At 43.2% G+C, this 13602-nt stretch overlaps 2 protein-coding genes across 3 annotated transcripts; both read right to left on the reverse strand.

Moving 5' to 3' along the window:
- Positions 1-8: 8 nt before the first annotated feature.
- cdc6 (cell division cycle 6 homolog (S. cerevisiae)) lies at positions 9-5504 on the reverse strand. Its single transcript, XM_026172075.1, has 12 exons — positions 5329-5504; positions 4017-4394; positions 3559-3822; positions 3238-3437; positions 2852-3000; positions 2220-2326; positions 1955-2094; positions 1767-1867; positions 1442-1509; positions 1167-1345; positions 861-1001; positions 9-726 (listed from the first exon to the last, which is right to left on the reverse strand). Exons 2-12 carry the CDS (start codon positions 4381-4383, stop codon positions 634-636), a joined length of 1809 nt encoding a protein of 602 aa, XP_026027860.1. The 5' UTR covers positions 4384-4394; positions 5329-5504; the 3' UTR covers positions 9-633.
- A 1172-nt stretch (positions 5505-6676) lies between these two features.
- Positions 6677-12644, reverse strand: LOC113023381 (uncharacterized). 2 transcript variants are annotated; one of them, XM_026169390.1, is made up of 5 exons: positions 12102-12644; positions 11519-11836; positions 10631-10723; positions 8540-8626; positions 6677-7653 (listed from the first exon to the last, which is right to left on the reverse strand). In XM_026169390.1, the coding sequence occupies exons 1-5, from the start codon at positions 12193-12195 to the stop codon at positions 7589-7591; spliced, it is 657 nt and encodes a 218-aa protein (XP_026025175.1). In that variant the 5' UTR covers positions 12196-12644; the 3' UTR covers positions 6677-7588. The 2 variants fall into 2 exon arrangements, with proteins under 2 accessions (XP_026025175.1, XP_026025174.1); XM_026169389.1 differs by having other exon boundaries at positions 11519-11839; positions 12102-12323.
- Positions 12645-13602: the final 958 nt, after the last annotated feature.

Genomic DNA, 13602 nt, shown 5'->3' on the forward strand with positions numbered 1-13602 from the left:
TAAGCATCGGTGTTTCAGGGGCTCCACAGCTTTGAGCTTTATTCTGCTGATTGGTGGACAAAGATGTAAAGTCTCAGTGAAAACTAACAGCATCGTTAAGGAAATCTGTGCAGACAGAATCAGAATCCCGTTCTTCATGTTTACGCTGGAAGTATATGCAATATTCCACGATATAAATGGAAGTATGAAATCAATAAAATCTTGTTCTGCAGATTCTACACATCACATTATTTAACTTCTTACACCCGAGCTGAGTAACTTTACCTAAAACCTTTCAAAGTGCCTGTGGAACAACATCTACAGACTCAGCTGATTTCAGTGAATGAACATTTGTCCTCAGTTATCAGCTCGAATATAGTGCGAGCATTTCAATGCACCGGTGACACAAGCAACAGCAGCTAAAACAGCTTCACTTTTATTCAAAGCTTAAAGAGGTTTCAAAACTGAAACGATTCATTTGATGCAAGCTCAACATTCTGAACTCAACTGAGCGTCATTAAAACTACAAATTCCCAGCAAAAATGAGAACCAAAAAATGTCTTTGAAGAAAAAACAAAACAAAAAACCCCCACAGAACATTGGCTCATTGTGCAACCTTAAAAATGAGTCTTTAAAAGAGGAACGATCACAAGATCACGAGGGGAGTCCTGCAGCGAGGATGCTGCCCAGCAGCGTTCGATCCTTCAGAGCGTTTTCGACATCTTTCTCCTCGATCTTCAGGAACACCTGCAGAAACAGACGCTTTAATCAGCCACGTTCCACTCGGTGTCTTGTTCCCTGATAACCCCTCGAGTTTCATTTTTAAGCAACAGAGGTCGAACACTGCACTGCAGAGCATTTCCTCGTGAAGCGTCGGGTACCTTAGTGAGACGAGCCTCTTTGGCCTTCTTCAGGGCAACGATCCCTCGACTCTCCAGCAGACTGCAGAGCGACAAACACTCGCCCTGACCCACTCCAGACACCTGCCTCTGAGCGCACAGGCGGCTGTAAACCTCATGGAGCTGAAACACAAACGCCCACGGGTCAGGAAACACCACCAGTCTAGAAACAGATTTGTATTTTCTCTGGCAGAGACGGAATAATTACGCATTCATGCAACAAGTTTCCTGATTTGCCACGACAACACGCTGCTAAAATCCTTTAGCAAACTAATATCAGCACCTCACCTTTCCCAAGCCGATCTCTTTGCTCTTCCCATAGCGGATGAGCAGCAGCAGGCAGCACACCAGCAGCTTCTGCTGCAGGGGGAAACTCTCTCCCTCTGAACCGCTGCTCTGAGACGCCATGCGGTCGCCGTAGACCTCCGACAGCACTCTCGCAACCTGCGGCAGGCTGACCCGGGACGCTGCAGAACACACAGTACAGGAAGTTTCCACCAATCAGCTGCCGTGTGACTTCCACCATCATCAGTTTTAACTCAAGAAAACATTTCACAACTCACCTTTACTTTCACCCTTTGGATCACTTGCTTTTTTCCTCTCATCAGACTCTACAATCTCAACTGCTCTCCTGAAATCAGCAACCAGAAAATCGTTTGAATGACATTTCACAGAAACATCAACTCAAAGAATCTGCACGAGGTCTCCCGAGAGCAGAAACAACTAAAATGCCTAAACGAGTGCAGAATCTAAATGCAAACACAGAGACATGATTCCCTAAAAGGTTATGAAGCGCCTTGAGGCGACTTTTGTTGTGATTTGGCGCTATATAAATAAAATTGAATTGAATTGAATTGAATTAAAGAAAAAACAAGTCCAAGCATTCACCTGCAGATGTCCAAAGCTTTCCTGGCGTCTCCCGACACAGCTGAAACTTTCCTGGCACAGAACTGAACTGCAGAAGCGTCGAGGAGCCCTTCAGCCGAGGCCTGAGGAGAAGAAGACGCGGCGCTGATTAAATAAAAGTGATCTGTAAGGTTCCAGCTTAAGCTCTGAGTCACACAGACCACATTTACCTGTACAAGCCTGTCCTGTACAATGGCCGTGAGCTCCTCCCGGCTGTAGGGAGGGAAGTGCAGCAGCAGAGGGCGACACTGGGGACGAGCCTGCAGTCTGGGCAGGATCCGGTCAGTCAGATCCAGAGCGTTTGCAATACCTGCAAAGACATCAGTGGTCAGCATGTAGAACAGATATTATTTTTGTCAGAACACTGCTTTCTGTCTACAAGACAAAGATGTGAGATCTGGTGAATTTGGGATATTTGTTGAGTCGAGTACTTACCGATGAGACAGAGGCGAGACTTTGGCAGGTACGGCCATTCAAAGATTGTGTAGAGGACATCCTGGGCTTTGCTGTCCAGCTGATCCATCTCATCCAGAACAAGAAGCCTTAAAGGGGAAAAACAAACAAACAGACCCAATCAGTATCTCAGCAGGCAGTAATCACAGCTATACTTTCAAAACATCCCAATAAGGACTTTCAACCAGCAACTTTTTTAAAAGAATACCTTTAGTGGATAGTTTGCTCTAAAGTTCTAAAAAGCCACACCCTTTAGTCATCTATCATATACTTCCTTTTTCAAGTAAATGTGTGATAAGATAATGATAATTGATTTCATCTATAAAGCGCTTTTCAGGGCCCTCAAAGCGCTTTACAATTCCACTGTACAGTTACACACTGATGGAGGCAGCTACAGTTGTAGCCACAGCTGCCCTGGCGCAGACTGACAGAGGCAAGGCTGCCATATCGGCCCCTCTGCGCGTCACCAGTAGGTGGCAGGTGAAGTGTCTTGCCCAAGGACACAACGACCGAGACTGTCCGAGCCGGGGCTCGAACCGGCAACCTTCCAGTTACAAGACGAACTGCCAACTGAGCCATGATCGCCCCAAAGGATTGAGGATTTGTTGACTCACACAGTGGGCCCCGGGGCTGTCAGGAACCTCTGCAGTCCGTTCTGGCCACCAGATGCCTTCAGTTTGTCAGCCAGCAGTGGGAAGACTGCATGGGAGCTCCTCAGACTCATGCAGTTCACCATCACCGTCTGTACTGACGACAGCTCAGCCTGAAGGCACACAAAACGCAACCAGTTACTGACAAAACTTCAACCCTGGCTGTTACATAGACAATCAGGGAACAGGTTATTAGCCTGCACTCAGACTTTAAACTTGCACTTTAAGACCCTCAAACTCTGGAAATGAAGCCTGTGGGGTGCTGCTCAAACTCGAATCTTACTGCAGTAACTGAAAGTCGCCAGCAGGTGTCCTAAAGCACTAAACATGACAGGCTCCTTCACGCTCACCTTCATCTCCTGCAGCACACAGTTGAGGCAGGCTGTCTTGCCTGTTCCCGGAGCTCCAGAGATGTAGAGGCTGCCGGGAACATGCTGAAGCACTTTGTCCTCCAGGAAGGACCGGATGGACGCCCGCTCGGCCTCTCTGGACATAAGGCGCTCGGGGATGGCAGTGTGGAGCGCCTGCTTCACACTCTGAAGCCTCATCTCTGGAGAAGAAATGGTGATAATGTAGTGTAATATAATATAATGTAGTGTAATATAATATAATGTAATATAATGTAAGTGGGGAACAAAAAAAGAAGAAGAAAAAAAAACTAGAGTTCTTACTTTCTCCAAACAGTCGAGCAACGGGTGGCTTCTTGTTCAGATTTTTATGGATGGGGCTCCCTGTAGGCGTTTCTTCTCGTTTCGGAGATGATTTGGCGGTGGAAGGGGGCGTCTGTTGCCCCGAGGATGGGATCAGCTGACGACGAGCCTGGACCGGCGAGTTCTCATCAAAGCCGAGTTTTCGTGGTGAGGCCAGGCTCAGCTTCCTCTGTTTTGTAGGTGAGCACTGCAGGGAGGTGCCAAGGTTGCAGACATTGTCATCACCTTGATGGAGAAAAATGAGAAGTGCTGTTATTTGTTATGACTCGAGGCTGGCTTTTTAGGATCTGAAATTTTAATCCTGAAGATTCGCCATTTAAATTCAATTCACTTTTTTTTTAGTCTAGAGGCACTGAACAGTACACAGAGCTGCATGAAGTAGTGGAACAACTGAAGCTTTTGAATTCACCGTTCAATACCTGTGCGCTTTCGAGGGCTGAGGGGGATCCGGCTTTGGAGACGAGGGGAGGAAGGTGCTGGCGGCTGGGCTGATGTGCGTCTGGGTGAAAGAGGGGACGAGAGGGCGACTGGCCGCGTTGGGGAGAGAGGAGTGGGCTGGTCTGTGTAGCGTCTGGGGGACAGTGGGGTGGACAAGTTAATGGGACGTCTCGGGGAGAGGGGTCCGATCCGCGTCAGCCCCGGGGCCTGAGGTTCAGGCTTGATTGGTGACACAGCTGGGGACTTCTGGGGCTCCGGCTTCTTGGAGCGGGAGGAAACTCTGGAGGATTTACGTCGAGGGAACTGAAGTGTGGGCTGAGCTCGTCCCTGGGAGCGTGTGCTGGGCATTTTGGATTAACCTAAACGAAGACAACATGTTTAAGCACCTAAATATGACACATGATTCAGACATCATTTAATTATTAAAAAATAATAAGAACCAATGTTTTGTTTGGCTTTTTTATATATTTATATATGTATGAACAGAGCCGTAGCCAGAATAATATGATCAGAAATATATGTGAAGATTAAACACTGATGGGATTTACGATGAAGTGCGTGTTCCTATTTGGAAATACATAAACATGCACTTTTGTGTAAGGACCACCAAAAAACAAGAAGACTTTCGACTGATTCACAGGCAAATTATTACTAAACCCCAAATTTCACGACTGTAGTTTTTGAGTGGAAATGTCTGCTGTGGGTCTTGAAAAACGGGCAAAGGCATTTCAGAAACAATCGTGCCCCCAAATAAACCTTGCGTTCATTGGTTGTACAAATCTTTTCGCATCCCTCCACGATCTGCTGTCCTATCAAAGTCGTTTAGCTCAGTTGCTCCAACATGCTACTCAAACACGAGCCATTAATCGCGTAACTTCATGTTAAAATTCAAAATCGCAAATAAAATCGTAGCACTGCGCTTAGTACTACACTAACAGCGCAAATTACATTTGTTATATCGCGTGATTCCTGAGCTAACAGTTACCTATAAACAGGAAATAATACAGTGTGCTCCACTATTGGCGCCAAACAAAGGCCTCGGCCTTTAAATAGCCGAGTTTCCACTTTGACCGGACAGGTTTTTAATCTAAAATATATCTGGAAGACTAAAAATGACTCCGAATGCATTTGTTTGCAAATACAAGCAAGCGTGTAAAGTTAACAGATATTTTAAGAGTAGTGGCAAACCTACGCTGAAGAGTAGACTACAGTAAGTCAGCTCTCTTCCGCCCGTCCAGTATCAAATGTATTTTTCTTTTACGAGTTAAATGAGCGTGTTGGTAACAAACGTACCTCTTAAATTAAGTTGATAGAAGTCCTCTCGGTACAACGCAAAACGTGTTTTCTTTTCTCTCTGGCCGCCCGAAACCAAAGTTGCGCCGAATCTCCCGCAACTCTTTCTAGATCAGCTGTCTTTCCCGCCGCTGCCCTCTGATTGGCTTAGCTGAGTGAAGCTCATTGGCTAAAGCGTTACGGAGAATGTTACGTCAATGTTACGTGCCCCAGTCGGCGGCGGGAGTTTGAACACAGAGTACTTTTTTGGCGCAAAGTTCCCGGGAACTTATACGTGTCCAAATCTGGCATATTTACCTGTTTCTCCAAAATAATTTCCGTTATGGAAATAATCAGAGTAAACTATTTTAACTACCATATCACTGCACTAAAACAATAACACAAAGCATTAATAATATATAAAGCATATAAATATATATTTAATACATAAAATATTTTTGGGACATTACTACAAAGACACATTTTGCTCCCGATTTGCCATGGGCATTTTATTGTTGCCTTATTCAGAACTGAAGATAAGTGTTGATTATCTTATATCCTTTCGTTAAAGTGGGGAATGGTGGTTAGCACTATTTTCTTACAAGGAGGTTGGGTTTGAATCCAAGCAGGGGCCTTTCTTTGTGGAGTTGGCATGTTGTCCCTGTGTCTGCAGGTTTTTTGTGTTTTTTTAAATACACTCACCTCTTTTTACTGCCCGTGTGTTTATATACCTCTGGAATATGTTGTTCGATTTTGTCTTCTCTCTCCCATTGCTACTTTATCATCCCTGCTCGCCCCTTTTTTATGTCTTTGCCTTCACTCTTAACTGGTTATGGCAGATAAAATCCTCCCCGAGTCTGGTTTTGCTGGATGCCAAATAACTTCCGATTGTCATTTTCCCTCAACTGGACTCTTTACCTCACAGTAAAACAAACCCCAAAGCAGCTTTTGTTGTGAAATTAAAAACAAAAAAACCACCAAATAGAAAAGCCCGATAAAATGAATACAACATGAAGCCACAAACAGCTCTATAAGACCTACACTACAGACTGTAGGACTGATGGAAACTGCCTGGTTTTACCGCAGCTTTTAGCCATCGGTGAACAACTCCAGTAATTGGGCAACAGAACTGTTTTGCATTCAGTCTTGTCAACAAAAGATAACTGCACTCATGCCAAACATTTAGCATGCTTACTCATCAAAAGACTCGGGGCCCCTCATTCAATAAAAAGTCATACATGTATATGCAGCGAGCAGTGCTTATACTGAAAATAACCAGACATAAATGTGTGAGTAGCTTCATTGATTTTCCCCAATCTTGAGCGAGTGAAGTGACGTTCAGGAGGTTTCATCAGCAAGTCAAGTTGTGTCACATTCAGTATCATGTTTATTGATTTAATCATCACAGTCACCTCTCACTCACACACAAACTATCATCCATATGTTTCTGTGTTAATGCTTTACAGAGCGATGAAAGGTAACATTTATAAAACATTCATAAATACAAACTTATTTATTCACATTATTGCTCTAGGAAAGGTCATCTCACACACACACACACACACACACACACACACACACACACACACACACACACACACACACGGCCAGCCTCGCAAAGTTTCAATGTACAAAATATATGTGCAAATCCAATGAACCCACATTACATTCACAGCAGAACACAAACAGAAGTTTAAACTGAGAAAGTGTCATTTTCAGAACAACATTAGCTCATTTTGACTTTGATGGAAGCAGCAAAATGTAGGACAGATAGATGTGATAGCAATATGAAAATCATAGGTGACATGCGAGTTCAAGTTTTCAGAAAATTTGAACTCTGACCTTAACCTCCCACATATGTCAACATGATTATTTTGGGTCGTCTAGGCTACAGTTCCTCAATTTTGCTGTACAAAGCCTGATATCAGATTCTCAGAAACTACATCAGGTTTGTTTTTACATTCACCAGGTCTCAGTCCAAATAACAAAGACAAATTACAAATTCATGAAATGAGAGTTTGGGTCTTAGGAGGTTAAGGACAAGGTCAGAGATTCAAACTCATCTGAGAGGAAACTCTGGCATCACTTTGTCGTCGTGTTCTAGACTCATTGTGTTCACATGTAAAACCTCATTTACAGCTAAGAGCTTGTGTTTTCCTTACACACAAAACAATTTTTTAAAGTTTAAACATTTGACACACATTCTATAATAAACCCACATCTTATGGACAGCACATGAGATTTGTTAATCACTGCATTCTGCTAAATTTCATAAGATGGTTTAATTTTCAGTGCGATCATCATTTGGTGGCTGGATCCATCCTCTGCACCGTCTCACAAAGCCCTCTGCAAAAAACAAATACTTTTTATGGTAGAATATGAAGCTGATTGAGGGTTTTTTTCCTCCAAAACTTGATTCTGTTCATCTGGACGTAGTGTTTTGTGGGAGAAACGTTTCGTCACTCATGCGAGTGACGTCTTCAGTCTCAGCTGACTGCAGGTTTCCACAAATCTTATCAACAGCACATTTGCATAATGACTGAAACCAGCCCACTGAGGGAACAATGGGCTGGGAGGTCAGGTCCTTAATCTTAATTATGCAAATTCTCATGACCACTGATCAACAACCACTGACCAGAACCAACTGATCAATGGCCATGAGTACCATCACAGAGAGTTGGGGAATGGCTGCAATCACAGCATTGTGAGATGGTGACAGATAAACCCTCCTCGATTCAGAGATGGTCTTTCCACGTACTGTTTATGAGATTGGGGAAACCTGCAGTCAGCTGAGACCATTTCTCCCACTGAAAACGCTACGTCCAGATGAACACAATCAACTTTTGGAGATTTACTTTCCTGGAATATTGAGAATGCATCAAGACAAAGTTTGTTTGTTTGTTTTAAATTAAGAAACCTAAACAAAAGTTTTACTAGACAGAAAAACAAAACACTACATCAATTACTTTCATGGTGAAAATGTAAATATACAGTAATGATTATAACACATTCTACATTTTTACATTGATGAGAATGTAGGATGTGAGGATCCTACACTGAAAAAGACGGCAGAGATAAAGTCTGGATCCAAAAACAAGCAACCATGATTTTATTTAGGAACATTTATATGACCTTTGACTTAAGAGATGCATCAAGTTTCATCATCATCCAGCTTGCTGACAAAAGCAATGCCTAACTGAGAGGTTAACTGTTAGACTGACCACCAACTTACCGAGCTTTCCAAGCAATCCCAGAACAATCAAGAGAAGACCGACGCCGCAAGAAAGAGCAATCCCAATGATAAGCATCATGTCACCACCTAGAAGTCAGAGATTGAAAACAAGGGTCAGTTTATTCCAACATCATTCTTTAATATATCCACATGACACACAAGTCACGCAAGTCCTGCGGTGAAGGGAAGGTCAAACCACAGATGCTCTCATTGGTCAGGATTTGAGATTTCTGTCACTTCTGCCTTGACTCTAAGAGTTCAGATTACCACGCGGGATGTGGACACCTCAATTTAAATGAGGTCATTTTTAACCGACTATCAAATGCAGCAGTTTTTTTTGATGCACTTAACTCAATTATGCTGCATTTTGGACCTGGTTTAATCAACCACACGAATTTCATGTTCAGGTATTTTTCTAACCATCTGATGTTTGAAGTTTAAAAATCAGCCACAAGTTATAATGCTTGTGTTTACAGCAAGGGTGGGAACTCCAGGCCTGTCCTGCAGGTTTTAGATGCGTCCTTGATCCATCACAGTGGATTCTAATGGCCAAAATGCCTCCTCAACATGTCTTCACGTTCTCTAGAGGCCTGGGAATGAACTAATCGTTTGATTCAGGTGTGTTGACCCAGGGTGATCTCAAACCTGCATGAGGCCAGAAGGTCCCCACCCCTGGTTTAGAGCAAAAAGTGAGAAAACCTAAGAGCGTTGTTCATTTTCACCCAGTACTGGATTGCCTAGACCACAGAAATCTAAGTGAATACTTGTTTTCAAACCTCAGGCAGTCCAGATAAGTTACAAACTGACATAATGCACAGCAGCCTAAAATCTAAACAGAACAGGTCATTTTAAGGATACCCCACAGATCAGGCGTGAATGAACCTGAACTTCATGGCCTTGCTGGGCAAAAATATCAGTAACACAAATATTCACACTAAGCAAGGCAAGTTTATTTATATAGCACAATTCAAGGTGATCCAAAGTGCTTTATAAAGACGTTAAAAAACAAAAACAAATAAAAAGCACGATTTAAAATGAAAAAAAGGAACAGTAGATAAAATCAAAACAGATAAAATCAGTAGTTAAATGTAAGTTTTGAAATTTAAGCTTAAAGTGTGGATTTGGTGCTTTATTCAAATGCAGCTGAGAACAGGTGAGTCTTCAACCTGGATTTAAATAAACTGAGTGCTTCAGCTGATCTGAGGCTTTCTGGGAGTTTGTTCCAGATATAAGGAGCATAAAAGCTGAATGCAGCTTCTCCGTGTCTGGTTCTGACTCTGGGAACTGATAAAAGACCGGATCCAGATGACCTGAGGGATCTGGAAGGTTCATACTGGGTCAGGAGGTCATTGATGTATTTTGGTCCTAAACCATTCAGAGCTTTATAGACCAGCATCAGAACTTTAAAGTCTATCCTCTGACGGACAGGCACCCAGTGTAAAGACCTCAGAGCTGGACTGATGTGGTCCACTTTTTTGGTCTTAGTGAGGACTCGAGCAGCAGAGTTCTGAATGAGCTGTAGTTGTCTGACTGATTTTTTAGGTAGACCTGTAAAGATGCTGTTACAGTAATCAAGCCTACTAAAGATGAATGCATGGACTAGTTTTTCCAGGTCCTGTTGAGACATCAGATCTTTGATCCTTGAAATATTCTTGAGGTGATAGTAAGCTGACTTTGTTATTGTCTTAATGTGTTTTTCTAAGTTTAGGTCTGCATCCATCACTACACCCAAATTTCTCGCCTGGTTTGTGGTTTTTAGATGTATAGATTGAAGTTCTCTGGTGACCTGTAATCGTTTTTCTTTGGCGCCAAAGACTATTACCTCAGTTTGTTTTTGTTTAGCTGGAGAAAATTGTGGCACAACCAGTCATTGATTTCCTCAATGCACTCAAGCAAGCTCACATTTTGTGAAATCACATGAGGAAAAAGAACAGCTTCATCACTGATGTGTGTATGCAGAGCCTGCTATTATGCATACTGTTTCACTGTCATGATTTAATGGATACTTAAAAGAAGTGAGCAGTCATTCAAAGGTTTTGAAAGGTTGTGTCTCAACCAAAATCCTCTGGAGAAGAGCTCAGAGTAACTTACGTGGACCGACTTTCTCCACCGTCGTGTTGAGAGGAGCTCCAGTTGTGCTGAAACCATCCTGCCCCTTTTGCTTTTTCAGTTTGTCTTTGGTTACTGTTTAAAATAAATAAATAAAAAAGAGAGAGAGAGAGACGTTCTCGTTAGCAGTGGTCTCCAACCTTTTGTGCGTCATGGACCGGTTTATGTCCGGCCTTTAAGGTGTTGCAGAGAAATACAACAAAAATAAAACCAGTACCAAAAAAAGGACGACTTATTCATAACACACGGGAAAAGACCCAGGGAAGCAGAGTTATCAATAAAAACGATATAAGTTAAAAAACAAAAAACCCACCAACACCAAGCCTCAACTCTCACAGACCGGTACCAAACGAGTCACGGACGAGTACTGGTCTGTGGCCCGGGGATTGTTGACCGCTGGTCATTAGGATTCACACCACTAAGAAATAACCACAGTCACACATCTGGAGCTGTGCTGTGTCCAGGTTCAAGTCTTATATGTTGGGGTCGGGCATGAAACAACTTGTTCAGGCCTGTCTATGACCTGCATGGTCACTCACTGCCTGCTGTCCCATTTTAGACATGCACCCCTTTTGTGAGATTTGGATGCATCCCATTACTAACATGTACTCTAGCCTCAGGCTAGCCTCAACAGGTTTGCATTACAGACAAATCCACAATTAGACTACTTTCATGTTCACACACACACACACACACACACACACACACACACACACACACACACACACACACACAAATCATTTTCAGTTTTAAATCATGTTATTCTATGTTTGCGTTTCCCCAAGTGGAAGATCATTTTATATCATTAAGTAGATTTCTTCATTACATTCATATCAAGTACATCAGACAAACTATTACTCAGGTCCTTACCATTAAGTTGAACACTACACTTGATCCCGAGGTCCATAACGAAGCCTGTGTATTCTCCACTGTGGGACATCTGCACTGAGGGGATCCACAGTGTCAGACTTCCTCTGTTCAGGTCTTCACGTCTGACTGTTGCATCCATCTCTGCATCATGCGACTCCTGTTGGTGTCGATAGGAGTAGACGACCACACTCGGGTTGGTTCTTGACCAGTCCACGGTGAACGCAGACAGGTTGACAGGGGGGACCACATAAAACGGGAGGATGACATCATCACCTTCCTTTGCTTCAATTTCCGTAACCGGGCAAATGGCTCGAGGTTCTTCTGGAGAGGAACAACAGCTTGAGTACCTTTGAATTAAGGTCACGATCTCATACCTTAAAACAGCAGCTGTTTCAGCTGAACACTGCTCCTGGACCCGTTTTATACTTGAACATAGAAGTTATGTGCTGTCCCCCGAGAATAATCAGCGAGTTTGCTCAGGTCACACACGCCAAACGGCTTTTCCTAAAAACAACAAGTGAAGAGCCCGCCCTGCTAATGCCACCCACGAGCTAAACAGCCAGCAAAGTGCAAGTCAAGTTACCCTTCAGAGCTCCATCAGATGACGGAAAACACACAGCTATGCATGACATGAGTAGGAGGTCGCGTGGGGCACAAAGACGAACAGACGATCTCATCTTGTTTCACAAACCGGTAGAGCGCGCGACTTCATTCAAGACTGCGCAGCCTGCAAAGGGGAAGTTACGCCAGCAGCCGGCGAAACCTACGTCAGTCTTCCACGACGTGCCGTTTTCACACTGACCCATCAGCCCTCTCCTAAAAGATAACCGGACCAATAACGGACCCCGCCTCAGCCGCTTACTTCCAACACCCCGCTTTTGGTCCGGTGTGTAGGAGTCTTTCAGAAAGTACACACCCTACTGTACAAAAGTCTCGAGCCACCGATCATTTCTGTTTTGAACGTCAGCTGCCGATTGTGTGGTTGTCCTGCACTGCTCGTGTGTCTGGGATCACTGCCATGCTGAAGTCAGATGGATCCCAATCAGTCAGCGCCTTTCTGCCACTCCTTTTGTTCTGCATTTGTCCAGTTGCAAGGACACACTGCACAGCATGATGGGATGATGGCACTGGTCTTGGTCTAATAAGTCTTTGAGAATGGCCTCGTCGGTACAATCACGCCTGGTAAAGAATCCAGCGTCCAAAATGTTTTTTGAAAGACCTTAAAATAAAACTATTGCTCAAGATGACTTAATACATTTACAACAACATCCAGATACTTGGGGGCAAAAGAATCCAAAACTTGTGGAGTGGTTCGTGACTTTCTGCACAATGCTATGCAACAGTGCAAAAACCAAACAATCTGTTCTCAGCTGAGTAAAGTATATTCAAAAGACCAATATTATCTTCTGACCCGATCCACTCGATATCCCAAACCTTTAGAGAATACTTACTGAATAACCTGGAGTCTTCACTGTCATCATTACTGGGAAGCTACCACACGAGGCTTTGATAACAGTTTAAAATGTTGACCGCAAAAGTTCACAAATTAAGAAACTCTGATTTCCTCGCAAATATTTATTTGTCTCCTCGCCATCAAAATATGTTTTGAACAAAAAAATTCAAGCAATACATGCAACCAATTAAACACAAGCATGCAGGAACATTGCAGACTTACATTTACAAAGATAACTCACACATTTAGGTGGAAAACAATTAAAAACACGTTACCCAGTGCACGCTGAAGAACAACTCTCCCTCCATGTTACACGAACACATGACAACGCTCCTCCCCCGACTTCCTCGTCCTAGCTGAATTTTTCTCGAATTTCGCGCCTTTTAGAAAGACTCTGAACGCTTATTGGCTGACTGTGGCGCGTACTTACGTCGTGGACGTACTTTTTGGCGGAATTTTTTTCAAAGAACTTTATTTAAACCACGATTGGACAAACTGATCATATGCTTCTTTAAGCAGTTTCCCGTTCACGAAAAAAAAAAAAAAAAACAAACATTACGCAAATCGACCGTGCTGGCTGGTGTACAGAGAAAAAAAAAAATACAATCTTAAAAACATTATGGAGGACGCT

The sequence above is a fragment of the Astatotilapia calliptera genome, chromosome 6 (genome assembly GCF_900246225.1).
Source record: "Astatotilapia calliptera chromosome 6, fAstCal1.2, whole genome shotgun sequence".
Classification (NCBI taxonomy): Eukaryota; Metazoa; Chordata; class Actinopteri; order Cichliformes; family Cichlidae; genus Astatotilapia; species Astatotilapia calliptera.

Coding starts and splice junctions, on each gene's coding strand:
- cdc6 (XM_026172075.1), bottom strand. CDS start 4,383: ATGCCCAGCACACGCTCCCAGGGACGAGCTCAGCCCACACTTCAGTTC. Junction 2,095..2,219: donor GTCTCGCCTCTGTCTCATCG/GTAAGTACTCGA, acceptor ATGTCTTTGCAG/GTATTGCAAACGCTCTGGAT. Junction 1,002..1,166: donor AAGAGATCGGCTTGGGAAAG/GTGAGGTGCTGA, acceptor TTTGTGTTTCAG/CTCCATGAGGTTTACAGCCG.
- LOC113023381 (XM_026169389.1), bottom strand. CDS start 12,195: ATGAGATCGTCTGTTCGTCTTTGTGCCCCACGCGACCTCCTACTCATG. Junction 10,724..11,518: donor GTGTAGTGTTCAACTTAATG/GTAAGGACCTGA, acceptor TATTTTAAACAG/TAACCAAAGACAAACTGAAA. Junction 7,654..8,539: donor GGGATTGCTTGGAAAGCTCG/GTAAGTTGGTGG, acceptor TGTTTTTTGCAG/AGGGCTTTGTGAGACGGTGC.